We start from the raw sequence: 21,782 nt of genomic DNA on the forward strand, positions 1-21,782 counted from the left end.
AAAAATGGGGGATTGCATTGTGTTATGTATTGGTCTTTGGTGTCTCAAAACATGTAGGTTTGTTTAAAATGGATTTCTATTGGATATAAAAGTATGTCACCAATTTTAAATTTTAAGTTTGTTAGCAACCACAATTCTCAAGATACGAATAAAATCAAATAATGTACATATTCTCTATATTGCCATCTAAGCATGTTTCAAGTTTCATGAAATTATTCTATGTTATATTTTTAATAATCACATGTTCCAAGTTTTTGCAGGCTGTATGTCAATTTGTTTCTCACTAGAGGAACAAATTAAATTGATGTCCATAATCTCTATTTTGCAACCCATCCCTATTTTAAGTTTCATGAAAATATATAAAACACTTTGAATTATTGCAGTTCCAGTGTCAGTCCAATTTCAAATCTATTTGTTATCATGGTAACCACAGTTCTTAAAATAGGAACAAAGTAACATGAAGTGCATATTCCCCAAATTGCCATCTATGCAAAGTAACAATGAAAATATTCAAAGTACTTTTTTAATAATTGTAGGATCTAGTTCTTGAGAATTTCAAACCTATCTTCAAACACATATCAAAATTAAAATAATGTGCATAATCTCCATATTGCTATGTATCCATATTCTAATTTCAAGAAAAAATAAATAAGTGCTTTTTGAAATATTACAGGTTCAAGGATTATGCTAATTTTAATCTATTTATTGCTACAACAACCATATTTCTCTACATAAAGGAAGGCATGCAATAATGCTATCTTAGTGCCACATATCTATGTTTCCAGATTCATATAAAAATATTGTATATAAAAATATAGGTATTTATTGAATTATCACAGGATTAAGTTTTTTGGACAGAGAACAAATATTCCACTCATCAACACTTATGAGAAAATGAGGACTGCTCATCTAACATGGCAAGAGGGTTAACCAACTGTTAAGACCACTAGAATGATCACAATCTACATTTAGCTATTGAAAAGCATTACTATCCTTGGACCTGTTTTAATAACTTTTCTTTTTTGTAAGAATTATCATCATTATATGCTTTTTTTAACTTATGTAAATTGTATGTACACAAATTTTTAGTAAAATGCCTTTACAAGAAAAATTCTAACACAAGTTAAAACTTACATAAAGCTTGAGCATAAGAATATTAGTAAAATGTCCCCTGGGGTTATAAACAGCCCCTGGGTAAATTCGTTTTGTCCTCATGTCAATATTTCAACTGTGTATGTGTGATACATGCCCCAAAATATCAGCTTCCAATCTTTCTTTACTGAATGTAAACATATTAACTATGATCATTCTGGTGATCTTTTACTTGTAAAACATTAGTGTCCAATTAATTAATACATTAATTCATTATTCATTTAAAATACAAATTTGTGTCTTTAGTTTGTCTATTTTTTGTACCAATTTCAACACACTGTATGGTCATAGCTAGGCTGCCTGTCAGACTGGATAACTAACCAGTAATTAACAACTTCTCCTCAATTAACTCACTACTAATCCCACATTATTTCTAAAGCAGCAGTGAAAGACAAATGAATCATGACTGAAATTGCTCTGAAAAGAAATTTTGATCTCTGGCAGATAGACAGACTACATAATGACAGATGGACATTGGTAAAACTATAATACCTTCTAGTCAACTGGTTGTGGAGTGTGAACTGATGAGGAAATTTTAATTTTTCACTGTTTAAATATATATTACTTTGTATATTCTGTACAATATTTTTTATTGTCAAAAATATTTCAGGTCTCTTGATTTATTTAAAATAAAGTCTTAATATCACTATAATATATCACATAACAATTGAAATACTTTTTAAAAAACCTTCAAGATCTGTTTATCTTAGATAACACAAATATCCTAGATAATACAATTATCATCCTAGATAACACAATTATTCTTGATAACATAATTATCCTGGTAGATAATATAATTATTCTAGTTAACACAATTATCCTAGATAACACATTAACCTAGATAATACAATTATCCTAGATAACCCAATTATCCTAGATAAACAATTATCCTAGATAAACAATTATCCTAGATAAACAATTATCCTAGATAACCCAATTATCCTAGATAAACAATTATCCTAGATAATACAATTATCCTAGATAACCCAATTATCCTAGATAAACAATTATCCTAGATAATACAATTATCCTAGATAATAAAATTATCATCCTAGATAATACAATAATCAAGAGAAGACACTGTTAGCTGTATCATCTATAATATTCATGACAGTTGTATGAAACTTCATGGTTGGTTTCATCAAGTCTAGACATATTTCATAGTGATCACAGTTTGGTATTATACGAAGTGTTACGTCTGCTTCAATACGTTTCAGTTCATCTACTAACTTTGTTGCTGATGACAGAGGTACAACATAATCCTCAGTGCCATGAAGAATGACTATTTTTGGAAAACTGAAACAAGAAAACATGTAACTATCATAGTGATACATACATTAACATACATACATACATGTACACACATGCATGTGCACGATGGACACTGTTTAATTCAACAAGTTCAATAAATTTAGTATTGAATCTACACGAATATAATATTCTATTTATCACATAATATAGATAAGAACGGTAAACTTTTAAAAAGACTCATTTTTCATTGATGCAGTTATAGTGTAAGCTATAAACATTAGGACGCTTTAACGCTATGTTTATATATAACGCTAGTTACTTCATGTCAAAGTGTTATTACACTAGTGTAATATCGTTTTTATTAAATAATTTTTATTACACTCCAGTGCAGTGGTTTATGTGAGAAAGGCCTTTATTTCACACCTTATGACCTATGAACTTTCAGGGTTTAAACCATTTGCATAAGAAATCATTATCGGATCCAATCTTATATCCTCATTTTCATCTCCAGAATCAGAAAAATTCATAATAATTGCATATCACAACCAATATATCCTTATGCTATTATGCATGTTCTATCATTTATTAGAGATAAAAAACATTCCAATATCACTTAAGAAAATTACATTTGTATGCAAAGAAATAAATTACAAAGGCAGTGTCAGACAAAGCATGTAAAAAAGATTTTAAAACACCCATTCAAAACAAAATATATCTTACATAAGAACACTGTTGATACAAACCTGACTGAACTATAAGAACAAAGACTTGACATTGTCATCACTGGCAAATTATGTAAATTATATGTAAGAGTTATCACAAACTTGAAGATTTTAATATTTACCATTGAGCAGAAGTGATTGTGCTAACAATATGTGTAGGTGAGAACCGCTCAAAGTTGTTGTGACCTCTCATAGCTTTAGCCATAGAAGATATATCCTCTACTCCTCTACTACTCTCATGTTTAAAATGATCTCCAATATGATAAACACCAGCAATACCTACAATATATATATATATATCTCTCTCTCTCTTGAAACATCACTATTTTATATTCTATAATTCTATATAAAGTACCTACATGTTATCTGATATTCAGCTAATATGACAGTTGTTGTAAATTATTGTTTGATATAACCAGCTTTGTTATTGGACTTTCATATTACAGTACTGTACATGAGATACGAAAATGAAAAAAAAATCAGAGAATGACATGCTAAAAACTGGAATGTATCTCAAAAAAATAAATATTGTATTATTATTCTATATTAAACAAACTTTATGGCCATAGTCGAGTTGTAGTGTATTGAAGGACTTATGACAATATATGGTAAGCCATTAAATTAGCTGAAATAACTTTATGTTAACAAAAAATTCTCACCTATCATTGCCTTAACTGACTTCCTAAGTTCTGACATTGATGGTTGAGCTATGGTTAAAGACTGTTCAACACCTTGGTTAAGAATGCCAGCCAAATCATCATCACCTGTACCATCATTAATTATCTCCCTTCTTCCCTCGTCAGATGCTCCCTCAACATAGAGGGCACTTTGTTCCCCAGCTGCACCACGATATCTTATACCACTAATTTCTGACTGTGTCAGCTCCTGGATTTCACTTTCTAGTAATGAGCCCTCAGATACTTCTGTTTCAGATTTCTGAGTTTGTAAAACTTCAAACTGACTAGTTGATAATGACATTTTATCTAAGTCATTTGTTTGACCACCATTTCCATTTTGACCATCAACTACTTGAAACGACCCTGTGGAACCAGAACTTCCTTTATCGTTACTATCAGAGTTACCATTAAAATGACTTTCCCTGAAGTGCAGGGAACCAGGTGAGGAAGGTTGGATCCCAGCCTCATTGCAGAGTTGTAACACTGTCATCATACTGAGATGGGCACCAGATGAATGGCCTAATAATATGATCTTCTCCTGAATAATATTCAAATCATCAATGAACAAAAAGTGTTTTATATAAAAGAATTCTCATAACAAGTTTACTCCATCTAACTCAGTTTTGACGAAAACTGATTTTAACAATCTCCATAAGCACATTTTTCATAAAAGTTCCAACTGTTTACCTTAAAAACACTATATTTTTTGGAAAACTATGAATTTTTTTTAACAGAGTTCTGATCATTTTGAAAGCATCAATTTTTCTAGGTGTCTGATTGTGCTCTTTCTCTTATGTAATTCTATATAGGGACTAACAAAATTAACATCAAACTTCAACTTACAGGTAAGTCTTGTTTAAGTCCTTCTATCATTTACAATTAAAGAAACAACCACTAAGTTGTTTAATGACAACAACCATACCTTGTCTCCATTGTATTGATGTACATTCTGATGTAACCAGCTTAGACAGTCTACCATATCCTGAACCATATCATCTACATAGCCCTGAAGTTCATCACTAATATAAAAATACATGTATACAAATAAATACAGGTTTTAAATCAAACAACATTGTTTGTTTCCAATATAATATAATCATTATGTTTTTCTTTATATTACATAATTTTAATATAAAACTGCTATTTAACATTGTGATATTGGCACTTTCTTACTTTATCACCTAACATAACAAGAGCTGTCACAGGAGACAGCCAAGCTTGACTAATAAAATACTGGACGCAGTAAGGAGGACAAAACTATGAAAGAAAAATCAATTATGTATTATTATGTATTAAGTTATAGTAAAAAAATAACATTTGTTAACATAAATTCCAAGATCAAGGGAAATAATTCTAGAAATAGTCACGCTAGAGTTATGAACCTTGTCACACAACATGTGTGTTATGATAAGAAATATATATTTGAAGTTTGAAGTAGTTCCTTTAAAACTAAAAAAGTTATAGTAAAAAATAACATTTTTCTAGTAAAAAAAATCTAAGTTTATGGGGAGATAATTCTTGCAATATTGGTGCTAGAGTTATGAACCTTGTCACATAAGATATGGATGATGATAAGGTACATATATTTGAAGTATGAAGTTGATCCCTTTAGAAAAAAATAAGTTACAGTTTAAAATAATATTTTTTAAGGAAAATTCTAAGTTCAAGGGGAGATAAATCTGAAATTATTTGTGCTAGAGTTACAAACCTTGTCACATAAGATGGAGATGATGATAAGGTACATATATTTGAAGTATGATGTCCCTTAAGAAATAAAGAAGTAACAGTAAAAAATAATATTTTTTAAGGAAAATTCTAAGTTCAAGGGGAGATAACTCTTAAAAATATTGGTGCTAGAGTTATGAACCTTATCACATAAGATGGGGGTGATGATAAGGTACATTTATTTGAAGTATGAGGGTGATCCCTTAAAAAATAAAGAAGTTACAGTAAAAAATAGTATTTGTTAAGGAAAATTCTAAGTTCAAGGGGAGATAAATCTGAAAATATTGATGCTAGAGTTATGAACCTTGTCACATAAGATGTGGTTGATGATAAGGAACATATATATGAAGTTTGAAGTTGATACCTTAAGAAATGACAAAGTTATAGTGAAAAATATTTTACTGCACCAAAACTTTAATCTGGACGCGGACGCCGATGCCGGGGCGAGTAGGACAGCTCTCCATATACTTCGTATAGTCTAGCTAAAAGAGAATCTTATATTTGCTAACAATTCATGATAAACTTGCATAAAGAAATGTTTTTATGCTCACCATAGGCTTGCTTTACAAAACTTTCCAAGATTTGTTTAAGTCTTTTGAAATGATAACTAATGTAAGACCATGGAAATGTACTTTTTCTTTCTAAATATAACTTATAGTATAAACAATTTCAAATCTTAATGAAACCTAACTTTTGTCAGTTCTATAACCAGAGCTGCCACAAAAGTGATGAAGTTACCCCAACAATTGCTATGACACAGGATTTTATGCAGTGTAAATTATAATTACTTTTGAAAGTGAAGATTTGAGCTAAACTTGAAGACAATCCTGTAAGGGGTGTATGACTTATGTAGAGGACAGAAATTGACATTTGACCTTCAATGTCATCTTGACCTTCAGTTAATTCTAAACATTGCCTTGTTGATGTGAACATTTGAGCCAAGTTTGAAGAAAATCGTTCAATGGGTATAAGTTTATATGAAGTGGACATGAAAATATCTAAAATTAGATCAATGGTGACCTTGACCTTGAGCCAACAAAGCAGCGGCACGGGTTTAATAAATTTGTTGAGGTGAACATTTGAAATAAGTTTAAAGAAAATCTCTTTAAGGGGTATAGGATTTATATTGAACATAAAACTGACAGATTGATCAGCATACTTACCGACCTGACAAAGTGATTCCAGTAACCTACTCCATGTTATGCAGTGGAGGTATAATTACTACACAATTCACGTTATATAAATTGTAAGTATTTTATCTAAGGATATCTAACCTGTGGATATGTAGAATGATTAGGACAGCAAACTATTGCACCAAGTTTGTTAGCAACAGCAGAACACAGCATTCCGTACATCTTCTTATTCCCTGACCCCCAGGCTCCACCATAAGCAAATACAACAACTGGGTAATGTCCACTATCTCCAGAACTTCCCCTCCTAGGAAGATACAAATCCAATTTTTTACTTCTTCTACCATACTCTTTGTCCTGTATTGAAAAATAAGTACCAAGTAAGTTAACATATAGAAATGAACTAGAGAAATAGTAAAATATTTATAAAGTAGATAAAATAAATTCATGAAAAGGAAAAAACTTACTTCATGAAAAGGAAAAAAAAGTTCATGAAAAGGAAAAAAACAACTTCAACTTCATGAAAAGAAACAAAATAACTAAGTACATGTACCACAAATTTTATAAGCTTGTATCATTTCTTGTAAAATGCATAATTATATCTAAAAGTGCTTTGTCTGAAAAAAAAACGAGATTTTAAAACAAGAGCTGTCTGTAGGACAACATGCTTGCCAATTCTCAGTGCTTGATAGTAAAACAAAAGCCTGTAACAAAGAGAATGATTTCATACACAAAAATACAATGACATGTACATGACATAAATATGAGTCTTGGATATTGGCCAAAGAATTTTGTAAAGTTCACGAAGACCCTTATTTCATTCAATATCATGCCAGAGTTATGGGTCTTGGAAACTGACTGAATTGAAATTCAAAAATCATAATAATGGATACAAAACCACACTTGCCTCCCCAAGAACTTGACTAAATTTTCAAACTAATGTCATGGTCATAATCACATTTTATATTTAGGTTCACATAAATTATTGTTAGATGTCTGACTCATGAAAGAATATTAGTTTTACTTAGTATTACTTCAATTTTTGAGACAGAAATCAAAGATTACTACAAGTTATTTGAAATTGCATGCTCTTGTTGACATGCGGTAAATATTGCTTTGTGTGTTTATTACATCATAACAGGGTATTCAATATTGAACGAATTAAGTTAAAAAATATTTACTTTTATAACTTCAGGAGCTTTTGCCTTTCTGTAGAAGGCTTTCCACTGTACAAACAGAGTAGCATATCTCAGTGATAACATGAAACTCTGTATGATACATAAGTTGAGTGCATACACTTTACGTGGATTAAAAGCTCTGCGATATCTGTTAGGAACTTGTGGCCAGCCATATGCCAGGTTACAAATGAGAGCGGCTATATATGGTAACACTACAGCTGATGATGCTGCTACAGCAGCCACCTTGGCTACACCACTCAACATAACTGACTCACTATACCAATCCTGTAAATATTAACATTATGTTACACAGATTGATTTTAAAAATATTTGACTGTCACATAGTTACTGAAACTATATTTACAAGCATCATAATTGTGACTAAATGAACATTGTTTCTACTTCATATTAATATATATCTGATACTAGTGCCTGGACAAGACCTAAAATTCTTTAAAAATCAGTAAAAAGTCACTTCAAACTTATTTCTGATAAGCACAGGGCTTGTTTCTCTTTATATGTAGAAGGCCGTGGACTTTTTCATTAGTGAAAGACAAGGCAAGCTTTTCTTGACATTGTGAAAGAAGAAGTGCAATACTGACACAAATTTTAATTCAATTTACAACTCACATTTTTCTTTATTTATTAATGAAAGACAAAGCAAGATTTTCTTGACACAGAGGAAGAAGAACAATAATGAGCCGCGTCACAACAAAGCCAACATAGTGCGTTTGCGACCAGCATGGATCCAGACCAGCCTGCGCATCCGCGCAGACTGATCAGGATCCATGCTGTTCACTATCAGTTTCTCTATTTGTAATAGGGTTGGTAAGCGAACGGCATGGATCCTGATCAGACTGCGCGGATGCGTAGGCTGGTCTGGATCCATGCTGGTCGCAAACGCACTATGTTGGTTTTGTCGTGACGCGGCTCAATTATTAATTCAATTTACAACTTAAATTCTTCTTATTTTATAAAAATAAAGACTTTAGATATTTCAACATGAAGTGTTTAAATAGCTCTCATTTAATAAAATTGTAAAAAAAATGGAATTTATTTTACACTGCTAAATATACTCTAAAAAATTGTTATAATACTGTTTTGTTGCAGCAATGAAAGAATTTTTCAATTGTGAAAGTGGCATTTCTTTATCTGGGCAGCATTTTAGCATTGTGAAATTGTTTAATTCAGCCCTTAGTTATTTTTTAACTAAATATGTACATAAATAAATAATTTTTTACAAATTGAGAATTATTTGCTTTACAATGTTGAAATAATAAAAGACATAACTTAGCTTTTGTGTCTGAATTTTAAAATCACATCAATTAAGCTATTATTATAGAAATGCATTCCATATCATTTGTATAATAATCCATCAAATGTATTTTGTAATGAAAAGAACTGATATTTGTGACACTCTTTGATGCCCCTTGAAACATGCACATAATTATTGATCTTGATTATTGGATTATTGCACTTTTCCAAATTTACATCCAATTAAGCCATTCAATACTATACTAGGGCAATAAGTCTTAAGCCAGCAACTACAGACCACTATATCCCTTACCTGTATCTCTTTTTAATTAATGGAGCATAACATTGTCTCAAATTTGGTGACTTACTAAGACAACTTGCCAGTGTTGTCATGTGTCCCCAAGGGTCCCCACTGTTTGTTTCTGTGATATATCAATTCAATGACCTACCAGAAAAGGTCAAATGTAAAACAAGATTTTAGCGGATGACACTATAGTATATAGAGTGGGTGGACCAATGCTCGGCGTAAAAATACTATATTTGATATGGCAAATTCAAATAAACTTCAACAAACCTCAATGTCATATGTCCATTTTCAAGACCGATGATATTGTTTTAAATAGCCATTGTGTAAAATTCGCTAATCACATAATGATGTGCATGGCTGGAGCTATAGATAGTCCGGATAAACAAGAGTGGTTTGCGTGAAATTGTACCATAGCTCGGCGTACAATACTACATGATGCAGGATTGTTTTTCGAATAAAATCTTTTTTTTATCTTATGAAGAAAACATATTGAATAAATTGTAACAACCAAATGAGGTTCATACATTTACAAGTACCCAACTTTTAGTTTAAATTTTACAGCCCCAGAACTCTAGTGTTAAAAGATTTTAATGATTTATATGTTGCGGATTACATACGGTTGTTCATCTGCTATTAGCATTGTCACGTGACTTTACCAGCAGTGAACCACACCAGGATAAAATGGTTAAAGATGTTAATAAAAGCACCAGTGACCTAAATTGAAGATAACTCGAGACTTTTTCAGATATCCTAAAAAAAAAAATTTTTTACGCCGAGCATTGGTATGCGCCGAGCATTGGTCCAACCACTCTAGTTTACATCATGGAAGTGGCTAGCCGTACGGGCCCGTACGGCTAGCCAAAAGTTCTAGCCGTACGTGAGTCACGTACGACTAGCCAGGACACACTGTATTGGCTAGCCGTACGGCACTTTTCAAGAATATATGGAAGGCGAAAGTGCATATGTTAATTATGACTTTAAGCGAGGATTTTAGTCAAGAATGTTTACTTTTTAGAGATTAATCGACGTGTTGGCTACAATAAACAATGTACTTTGTCATCTCAAGACGTCGAGAAAAAATAGCGTTTGGTTGCATTTAAATAACATCAATTGAAATAGTTTACAAAATTTTGATAATAATCCTTTTTTGTTTCATTAAGTTGAATTTCTAAATTGAAAAAAAAAAAACAACAACAAACAAACAAAAAAAACACTGAAAATAATTGTGGTTGGGCTCTGATAATTGCGTCAATTACCGACGGTATAGAAGTTTGTCCACCGTCCATCATTAAGGAAAGTTTGCATTATTAAATTATTTTTCCTTTTCAACGTTTTTTTTTTACTTTCTTTTTATTTATTTATTTATTCCCCTCCGACAGGGTCTTCTAAATAGATTCTATTTGAAAGACCCTGCCTCCGATCATTATTAATTCGATCTGTGTGCTTAATTAACAGATTTAACAATTCATCTTTCAAACAAATCATTAGCATGAAAATTAAGGACGTTATAACATGCAACTTCTTTGACACTTTATCTTATTAAGATAGATTATATAACGCTTACTCGTATTTTTTTTTTTCAAAATTGCGGAGCATCTTTATTAAAGTGAACACACTAGGACAAATGCGGAGATTTGATTAAAATCGTCGTTTAAGGACACAAAATAACATATGCATGTTCGACTTTCATATAATTTTGAAAAGTGCCGTACGGCTAGCCAATACAGTGTGTCCAGGCTAGTCGTACGTGACTCACGTACGGCTAGAACTTTTGGCTAGCCGTACGGGCCCGTACGGCTAGCCACTTCCTTACATCATACATGACAATCAGGGGACAATCATACCTGGACAGATTACAAAATTATCTTATTAAAATGGAAATATGGGAATGGGACTGAGCAATGGAGTTAAGCCCAGACAAGTGTGAGGTGCCTACCAACTTCCCTTGCACCCTTCATAAAAAAAGAATTATAATCTGCTGAAACACTCAAGTATCTTGAACTGTTGAAGTTATCTACTTATCAAACTCCTGTGGAAATTAAACAGCAGATTTATCAGTTATGGATGACTTTCCTGTGAACTTGGTAATCATTTCGACATCGTCAGACAATAATATTTACCATTGAATTATTCGAAAATAAAATAAATAATTTTCCTGTCAAATCGACAAGTACAGAAATATAGGTGGCGCGATAGCTCAGTTGGTTAAACCACTGACTATCACTCCTGAGGTCCCGGGTTCGATCCTGGGTTACACCCTTGGGATTTTTCAGAGACACTTTCAGTGTTTCCCACCTACCTAGAGGTGTACTGGTAAGAAATCCAGGTAATCCTCGCATGTATCAGTGCTATACACTGGGCATGTAAAAGAACCAAGGGGTCTATTCAATAAGAGCTAGGGACTGGTTCCCGGATTCCCTTGTATCTTAAAGCTGTTTCTTAAATGTATACAATGTATACCTGCTTAGAGTGATCGAAAACGATTTTAAAGCAGTATGATGTAGAAAATATTGTTATGCGGTTTATCAGATTAATTATCAGATACCTGTTATCATGAATTGTTCTTTGGCTTGTGGTGAAAAGAGCTTCATCACCGTTTTGAAAGTAATCGAAACATCTCGGCTATTATGGCATCATCATAAATACCGGAAAGGGCCGAAAAGTTGCGATTGGGAAGGGCCAATTGACAAGTTTTTTTTAGCTTTATACAGTCATACCCTTTATGATATTTGAAAGGTAATGAGTCAACCGATGTTTATTCTTGAACGTTATAACCTTTTTAAGGTGGCAATACTGTTTTTAGAAATGAACAGATAATATTTTTTTAAGTGCCAGCTGATATAAATTAAAAATATTTTGACAAAAAATCAACAGACAATTGTCAGCCATACTGAAATGAAAATGATACAAATAACATTTTGCATATCTAAAAATAGACGTCTTGAGATCACTACACTAATATTCTAAAAATAGGTATTAGATTTATATGGTAGATCTACTGTATATAGATCTATATGTATGATATCAATTTATCAAGCACATTAAACTGGATCTAGCTTTGTATTTCCATATCTTTTCTCTTAATGAAATGATAAATGAACTTTTAGGTAAAATATTTCATTTGTTGGTAAGTATTTTATTGTATTAAATATTATTAGTATAAAAATAAAGAAAATAATATGTTTTGCAATTGCCAGTAAAAGTTATACCTGCCAATGGCTACTTATAATTTTAAAACTGTGACACTAACTGACTATGGCACATTGCATCCACAAATTTTGAAATAATGAATTCATGATGATATAAAGAGTCCTCTATTTGATTTGTAAAACTTTTCCATTTTTATTTTTGATAATATAACAGTTTTATTAATCCTATTGTAACATTAGTACAAACAGATCAGATCAGATGCCACTAAAGTTAAAGGTAACTTGTACATTGCAAGAGCAGTATTTATAAATAACCTATATTTTAGAAGAAAATGCTTAAGTGACAACTATACTGTTTTAAAGGCAACACATCCGACTCATGGGGTTCTAGTTTGTGCCAGCTTTTTTATACCTTAGCACTATTGTATTATACAGGTGTGTGACTTGGAAGGTAACAAATACAATTTTAGACAGCATGGATGCTACTGAAAAGGTAATAATCTTGAAAACATATTTACAATTTTAGCTTCAGTTTCTTTAAATTGAAATTATATCTGCTATGAGTATGAAAGGAATATAACGCTACAAGCAATCATATCATTTCAGATATTATTTGATCCATATTTGTATATAATTATATGTTCATTTCAGATATTATTAGATGCATATTTGTTTATACAGTGTTCAATCCAGAATGAATTCCCAGGGGGCCCTTTGGGCCAATAAAATCATCAACAGGGGGTCGTCATTTGAGAAAAAAGGGGGCCCACACCTAAAATTAACATAAAATTTAAATAAGGTATATTATACCTTTTAACTTACTTGTTCCCACTACTGATAATATGTACAGTATATCCACCAAAAACGGTTGCAAAAAATTGATTTGACTACAAAATATTAATTTTGTTTGGGCCTTGTTTTTGAGAGTTCTGTTAGCGGTGATTCAGACTTATTTTTAAGAACTGATTAGTAGAGAAACAAAGACATAGTGTAAAATAAAAATTCAAGTAAAAAATTATCAAAAAGGATCTAATATAAATGTTGCCAGGGATGTTTAATAATAATGTTCATTTTTTTAATCAGTGGCCAATATACATTTAAGGAAAATCATATTTTGCAATTAACAAAAAACATTTTACTATGTTTTTGGATTCATATTTGTATATATGTTTATTTCAGATATTATTGGATCCATATTTGTATTATTATCTTCATTTCAGATATTATTAGGGGTGTGGACCGTCGGATAAGTGACGATCCGATCCAAACCACGATTCAGCACTTACGATTCACAAATCGAACCACAAATCTTTTGTTATCAAGACACCCATAAAAACATGTACATTAGTTCTAAAAACATGTTTATTAAAAAAAAAAAAACAATACGAAACATTAAACATATACAGTAAAAACTCGCTAATGAGACCAATGAAGGGACTTTACAAATCTGGTCTTAATAGCGGGTTGGTCTCATTAATGAGTTTGGTCAAACAGAAAACCAGGCAATATATTTAGGGATACCATGTACTGTACACATGTTTATTTCTGGGCTAACCTATTTCAAATGAGAAGATATAAAGCATACACTATTATTTTTTTTATTTTCATTTATTTTATTTCACTTTTTAACATTATAAATTTTTTAAACTTCTTTGGAGGTACAAAATGTATTACGAATGTCTTTAAACACAAACATATTTTTACATTCTTGTTAAAAGAATGACACATCTTACTCAATTAAATCACCATTTTACTACAAAGCACACCGAACAATTAACCTTTAATTATTTGCAGATAACAACTTCAAAAACCTAATCGTATCATGTTTATGTTTGTTTAAAATTATGGAACGAAAGAGATAATGATAGCAGCAACACCTCTAAAAAACTTATTGAAAGTTTTCTGTTCAATATTTTGTTGTTTTAATCCTCCAGTTATGACATTAAAGGTGTGAAATTAAGAAATTATCGACAATATTATTGATCATTTCCGGATTTGATACAAAGTAACCTTGACCTCTGCCGTAAATTGGATGTCGTTAAATGTCGTAAAACTAGGACAACTGTTGTTTACATCACGTGTCAAAAAGATTTCAGCAATATACATGCATGTCAATATCAAGGTGAGAAAGTGCCCGCGGTCGTATTAATGGGTTTCCAAATGTACAGAATTTACGAAATGGGACTGAATTTACTGGTCGTATTACGGAATAACGGGGTGGTCTCAAAATCGGGGTTAGCGACCATTAAAATAAAGAATAATAAAATCGGGTCTTTAAAAATCGTTCGTATTAGCGGGTTGGTCTCGAAAACGGGGTGGTCGTAAAGCGGGTTTTTACTGTATGCAACCAGGTTTATATTTTTATTCCTTAGATGAGTTTTTTAGTCCCCTACCGGTTTAACCGGAGGGGACTTTAGGTTTACCCTCCGTCCGTCCGTCTGTCCGTCCGTCTGTCTGTCCGTCTGTCTGTCAGTCCGTCAGTCCGTCCGTCCACAAAACTGGATCCCGCGATAACGCAAAAAGTACTGAAAATATTTTTATGAAACTTGATATATGGATAGATGGCAGTATGGAGATTATGCACGTCTTTTTTTTTTCTTCCTATGTAAAAAATTCTGGTTGCTATGGCAACAAATAGTCTGAAAATATGGCAAATTTAACACATAAACTGGATCCAGTGATAACTCAAAAAGTACTGAAAATATTTTTATGAAACTTGAAATATGGGTAGATGGCAGTCTGGAGATTATGCACATCTTTTTCTTTTCTTCCTATGTTGAAAATTCTGGTTGCTATGGCAACAAATAGCCTGAATTTCAAGATTTCTGATTTAAATTTTTCAGCTTTTTCACTATATGTTCTTTATTTCTTAAGGTGTTTACTTCAAACTTTAAATATAAGTTTCTGGTCATCAACCACATCATATGTGACAAGGTTTATAACTCTAGCACAAAAAATATCAGTATTACCTCCCTTGAACTTAGATTTTTTAGGGGAAAAAATGTTGTCTTTTTTAAATAACTTCTTTATTTCCTAATGTATCTACTTCAAACTTCATATATATGTTTCTTATTATCACTCGACATTTTTGAGAAGGTTAAATACTCTAGCAAGACTATTTCCAGAATTATGTCCCTCTTGAACTTAGATTTTTTTCGAGAAACTGGTATTTTCACTCCAACTTCTTTAATCCTTATAGGATTTACTTTAAAATCCCACATCGTAATAATATGACAAGGTTGTATAAACATAATTTCCTTACTAAGCATGGAAACTTAACACATTACTGTGATATAGACAAACTTATTTTATTATGTTTTGTGGTCGATATTTTCAAATACAGACTTCATCCTCAAATTCATTATAAATGGCAATACACAGGAGTGTATGACAATTAAAGAACTTTTTGAGGGACCGGTAGGGGACTACTGTATTGCCCGCAATACTATCAAATGCTTGTTTGTTTTGTTTTTTGAAACCAATTACTTCCTAGCTCGGCATCATGGTACATGGTCTTTAACTGGCAAATTGTATTTAGGTAAATTTCCCATAATTTATACTCAAATCATATTTTTCTCGACTTTAAGTGTGGGAAACAGTGAATGTATATAAACAAATAAAATCGCGATCCACGATATCTGGGCTTACGAATATTCAAACTCGATTTTATACTTTGATTCGTGATTATCCGAGTACTCGGATACTCGCCCCAGCCCTAGATATTATTGGATCCATATTTGTATATATGTTCATTTCAGATATTATTGGATCCATATTTGTATATATGTTCATTTCAGATATTATTGGATCCATATTTGTATATATGTCAAATACCTGGTAAACAGATAAGGGGGAAATTAGCATTGGTAAGTTATTCTGTTTCATAAAAAAATATCTGTCATGAAAATGTTAATAATGATTGTTTAATAATGTATTATCTATTTATATACATGTATCAGCACATTTGTTTAGTAAAGTGTAAGCAAAGTGGAAATTTTAACCCTGTCTTCAAAAGGATTTTGACCAAAGTTTCACAGAAGCTTTGTCATTAAGACTAAGTGCTCTTGTACATTTTGTCAATGTTTTGAGATTCAAAGATTTTGGCGCAGTTATGGCCCTTTGCTTCTTTTTTTAATCCAAGAGAAATAAACTTCTGTGCTCAACCCCTTCTACATTGCTCTATTGCTTTTCCTTAAACATTTACAGATGCATCAATTCATCAGCATGAGCCATGGTGCATATCATCTCTGTTTAATGAACATTTTTGTCAGAATTATGACCTTTATTTCACATATAGAATATACAGAGAAATACTTTGCTATGTTAATATGATATATAAATATATAATAAATAATATGTGTATATAGTAAATAAAAGACAAGTAAATGTACAAAGCAAACATTCTGACCAAGCAACCTAATATACTTCTATAATCTAATTAAAAGATTAGTATTTATGAATAAAATTAATTTGTTCTTACATTTTATTGTTTGTAATAATATGCATCAAATTAGATACAATCAGCATTTCAATTTTGTAGGAACATATAGGATATAAATTAATATTCATATATGTTACACATCACATCAAAAGGCCATAATTCATCCAAAATGTTCATATTGCAAAATGCTGACAATATGCACATGTAGAAGCTTTTGTGAAACTTGACTGTGGAAAACCTGGTTTTGTCACATTGCAATGTTTCTTGTAATATTGTATGAAACATACCAAATGTTCTGAAAATATTTTTGATACAGATTTTTACATGCATTTTAGGAAGAAAATATATTTAAAACAGAACGGTAGTTAAAAAATACTACATGTATTTAATTTTGACTAGTAATTTTAAATTTCCCCTGTCTGGTGTTTTATTGCTTTGCAAAATAAGATATATTATAAGACATTGAAATGAAATATAGAGAAAGTAAAAGTTTCCTATTTGGATACATTGTGAATTTAATCAATTCAGGCATTTAATCATTGGTTGAGGATACCAGATGATACACTACATGTGATAGGGGAGGCAACTCAGATGTTACATAATGCAAGTTTGATGTATGTATATTTTATTCTTTTCTCTCTCTGCATGGTAAAATACAAGTACAGAATAAAAGATTTTTGACACGTTATATGGTTCAGTGTAAAAAAAATAAAGTAAACAACAATTTCTATATAACCATATAACATGTCAGAAGTCTTTATATAAATATAAAACTGCATAATTTTATTAAAAAAGAAAATAATACTTAAATTTGTAGCAGCCATGTATACAATTATGGAAATATTAAAATTTGTATTATTCAATTAAATTTGATGTTATCAACTTGCAGTAATATCAATAATTTTTACCTAATATTTACATCAAATCACAGCTTCTGATTCATTTTTCCTCAAAATATATAAAATTAAGGCATAAATAGGTTATTTAACATTCAGGGTGTCTGTTTGACCCTTGAAATGACTCTTTGACCCTTTAACTTTCCAAAAGTCCTGATTTGACCCTCAGGATTTTAACTGGAGGGTCAAATTTTGTTAAAATCATGGGATTTTGGCCTTGTAGATGGTAACCTTAGTCAAAATGATCCTCAGGATTTTATGGCCAGTGAACACCCTAATTACATTGTTTAGTACAATGATAAAAATTATTTTAATGTATTTTTAATTTACCATCTTGTGTAATTGCTAATTAAACAGATACATGTATATGAATAAGTATGTTTCTTTACAATTGTATTTATCATTCATATTTTATCAATATCCTCATTATTTATTCTTATAAAAAGGTGTGTGTTTTTTGACAAAGTATATTATATTTTTTGTTTTTTCCAGTATAGATGATATTGAAGATAATTCTAATTTAAGAAGAGGAATTCCAGGTAATATGTGTTACACAATGTAATTTATATGTGTACATAATTATTTTGTTGTACCTGATAAAAAACATCATTTAAGACAAAGTGAGGTTATACGGCAAAGATAAGAAAATAATCTATGTTTTATATTTGAGCAAAACAAACAGTAGCCATTTCAGATTCTTCGTTTATTCAAATGTATCTTAACATCCTAGTGTTGAAAAAGAAAGGAGTTTTCCAATTTTTATATGAATAACATGATAGTTTTCTGTTGTTTTTGTACTGTCAAGGTCTTAATCTTGTTCACTTGAACCACTATTATTTCATCTCAGACCTTTCTTTATTCAATGGTAATTGGTTATCATAAATATGAATTATTTATAGTGATTAAGAGAAAACAGGTGTTGTGATAATTTTATCATTTATTTCAGTGGCTCACAACATTTATGGTGTAGCACATACAATAAACTCAGCTAACTATGTCTACTTCCTTGGTCTACAAAAAGTTCTGACATTACAACACCCTGATGCTACAAGAGTTTTTACAGGTATGTCACTGACCTTAATCGTGTAAAATATTCTCATACCAGGGCATCCTACATAGGTTGAGAGGGAAATAACTCTACCAATAATCAAGTTTTTTCTCCCAGCATCATTTATAATTTAGCATTAAATTATGTTGTTTTTTTAGCTCGACTTTTCTATGAAAAGGGGAGCTATCCTACTCGCCCCGGCGTCGGCGTTGGCGTCACACCTTGGTTAAGTTTTTCGTACCACCCCACTTTATTTCAGAAGTATTACAAGTATGGCTTTGAAACTTACCATACTTGTTCACCATCATAACCTCCATCTACAGACAAGAGTACATAACTCTGTCAAGGTTTTTGACAGAATTATGGCCCTTTTTTGACTTAGAAAGTGTATTGAGCTTGGTTAAGTTTTTTGTACCACCTCACTTTATTTCAAAACCATTGGAGGTATTGCTTTGAAACTGACCATACTTGTTTACCATCACGACCTTCATCAACAGACAAGAGGACATAACTCTGTCAAGGTTTTTTGACAGAATTATGCCCCTTTTTGACTTAGAAAATACATTGAATATGGGTAAAATCCACTTATTGCCTTAACCCTTTGAGATATTGCTTTGAAACTTTTAATGCTATTTCACATCATTACCCCCATCTGTACGCAAGAGAAGGTAACTCTGTCAAGGATTTGTTTTAAAAATTAAGGCCTTTTATCGACTTAGAATCTTGGTTAAGTTTTTAGTACCAGTCCACTTTTTGACTGAACTGTTTGAGATATTAATTTGAAAGTTGGAATACTTGTTTACAATCATGATTCCCAAACATGTCCAGGAGAAGGTAATTCTGTCAAAGATTTTATTTGAATTTTGGCCCTTAACTGTCAATGTTTTGTATTATAGGCAAGCACTAAAAAACTTAAAAAATCTAAAAAAATTCATTCCTATCCACTTGTTCACTTTACCATAAATTATGTCATATAAACATTGCTGTAATATTCAAGGGTATCAAACAACTAGTTCACTTTAAAAATACAGAGATTCTTGTATTGCCTTTTACTGCAAAAACTTTTTTTATTGGCAAGCAATAAAAAAGTCGAGCGCGCTGTCTTACGGACAGCTCTTGTTTAAATGATTGAAATGCTGTATTTTTTTATATGCAGGAACTTTAACAAACTATTTGGTTGTAATAATTTTTGTTTTGTTTTGGTTTTACATCTCACCAACACTGTTTAGGTGAGTTGGCAACTTTCCAGCTTGACTCTCGGTGCATTATTTCAGGCATCGGCATGAGCAGGCGTCTGATTCAAGCCCACAGTGCCCTGAAGTCCTCAATTTAAATGGCAAAACTCTTTATAACCTATGAGCAAAGAGGAAAGATATACACATATCTACTAGTTTTTATCACCTATCTTATAACAATGTTTGTGCATGAATTAAAAATTTGACCAAAATAGCAATTCTTAGATTGTCAGTTTGATTAACTTCATAGTCTTTTTGAAATGGCCTTTTTTGCCTTAGTTTGAACTTGAATTTATTACTGTAATATTTTTATAAAGATAGTGTAATTTTGTGTGTTACATATATAGAGCAGATACTAGAGTTACATCGTGGGCAGGGTATGGATATATACTGGAGAGATACTGTCAACTGTCCAACAGAGGAAGAATATACAACTATGGTGATTAGAAGTAAGTTTTACATTTGAGCCGCACCATGGCAAAACCAACATAATGGGTTTGCGACCAGCATGGATCCAGAACAGCCTGCGCATCCGCACAGTCTGATCAGGATCCATGCTGTTCGCTTACCAACCCTATTACAAGTATAGAAACTGATAGCGAACAGCATGGATCCTGATCACACTACACGGATGCACAGGCTGGTCTGTATCCATGCTGGTCACAAACACACTACTTGGTTTTGTTGTGATGTGGCTCATTTGTATTTCATAATATGTATACTATGGTAAAGGATAGATGGTCTATCATCATCAGAGATCTTCCCTAAAACTGCTGCTAAGATTTAAGTCATACGTGTATCATCAGTGTGTGGTTCTCATTCAAACTTGTTTATTTCAATGATCATGACTCTGTTTAGCAGTCACCAGGGTTACAAATTCTGGATTCTGACCGTCTACCAAACAAAAACTGAACATATTTCAGCGGTGCTCACAAACAAGACTCAAAAGACAAAAGAAAAAATATTTCTTTGTCTATAATGCAGAGTTTGATGCTTTTCCTATTTTCTAATTTTTTTGCCAGCCTTTGTGAATAACAGCTTACTATTAGATACTATAATTATTACTGATTACTGAAATGTATGGAAAATTCAGCTTTAAGACTTACATTCCACAGACAGACTAAACAATGAAATGCTGGAGCATTCATAATGTGTGAACTTTGCTGATTTAAGCCCACATTGATCACCTGTTTTTTCTTGTGAAAAAAAAAATCTCCTAAAAATGAGTGGGAACAAAATATATTATATAAAAGGCTAAAGTTTTATAGATATATGAATACTTTAAAGTTATTATATTTTATTAGAATATGAAAGAGTTTTAAACATTTAGATTAAATATTTATACACTAATAATGTATAAAATATTGAAAAATGAAAAAAACACACAAAAGAAAAACATCATATTTAATATATTATTTATAGTTTTTCCATTTTCATAGCTTTTTAATAGATCATTAACCAGTCATTTATAACAATACATTAATATTGACAAAACCAGTTAATTTATCATGTATAAAAACGGTATATAGAGCTCTTCAGACATTTCTAGAAAAAGAATTATTTAAAAGCATGAATGGTAAAGGGAGCTGCAGTGTTTAATTAATGACAAAAAAAAAT

General features: G+C 31.4%; 2 protein-coding genes across 5 annotated transcripts in view; one reads left to right on the plus strand and one right to left on the minus strand.

Annotated features, from left to right (window-relative positions):
• On the minus strand, positions 1-12,041 carry LOC132729011 (uncharacterized). 3 transcript variants are annotated; one of them, XM_060714743.1, is made up of 7 exons: positions 11,942-12,041; positions 7,839-8,120; positions 6,802-7,014; positions 4,725-4,808; positions 3,785-4,340; positions 3,248-3,404; positions 1-2,448 (listed from the first exon to the last, which is right to left on the minus strand). In XM_060714743.1, the coding sequence occupies exons 2-7, from the start codon at positions 8,097-8,099 to the stop codon at positions 2,220-2,222; spliced, it is 1,500 nt and encodes a 499-aa protein (XP_060570726.1). In that variant the 5' UTR covers positions 8,100-8,120; positions 11,942-12,041; the 3' UTR covers positions 1-2,219. The 3 variants fall into 3 exon arrangements, with proteins under 3 accessions (XP_060570726.1, XP_060570725.1, XP_060570727.1); XM_060714742.1 differs by lacking the exon at positions 11,942-12,041 and adding an exon at positions 11,517-11,910; XM_060714744.1 differs by lacking the exon at positions 11,942-12,041 and adding an exon at positions 9,403-9,541.
• The window catches only part of LOC132729012 (geranylgeranyl pyrophosphate synthase-like), a 16,581-nt gene continuing 6,789 nt past the window's right edge, over positions 11,991-21,782 (plus strand). Inside the window, exons 1-7 of one of the 2 annotated variants that reach the window (XM_060714745.1) lie at positions 11,991-12,132; positions 12,981-13,038; positions 16,343-16,411; positions 17,515-17,600; positions 18,375-18,421; positions 18,829-18,945; positions 20,513-20,614. In XM_060714745.1, the coding sequence (XP_060570728.1) occupies positions 12,119-12,132; positions 12,981-13,038; positions 16,343-16,411; positions 17,515-17,600; positions 18,375-18,421; positions 18,829-18,945; positions 20,513-20,614 (493 nt within the window). In that variant the 5' untranslated portion in view covers positions 11,991-12,118. Of the gene's footprint in view, positions 12,133-12,404; positions 12,524-12,980; positions 13,039-16,342; positions 16,412-17,514; positions 17,601-18,374; positions 18,422-18,828; positions 18,946-20,512; positions 20,615-21,782 lie in introns of those variants that run through there. The other variant, XM_060714746.1, reaches the window with a different exon arrangement.

Source organism: Ruditapes philippinarum, unplaced genomic scaffold (assembly GCF_026571515.1).
Source record: "Ruditapes philippinarum isolate M1 unplaced genomic scaffold, ASM2657151v2 ctg88_1_1_1_1, whole genome shotgun sequence".
In the NCBI taxonomy this organism is placed as follows: Eukaryota; Metazoa; Mollusca; class Bivalvia; order Venerida; family Veneridae; genus Ruditapes; species Ruditapes philippinarum.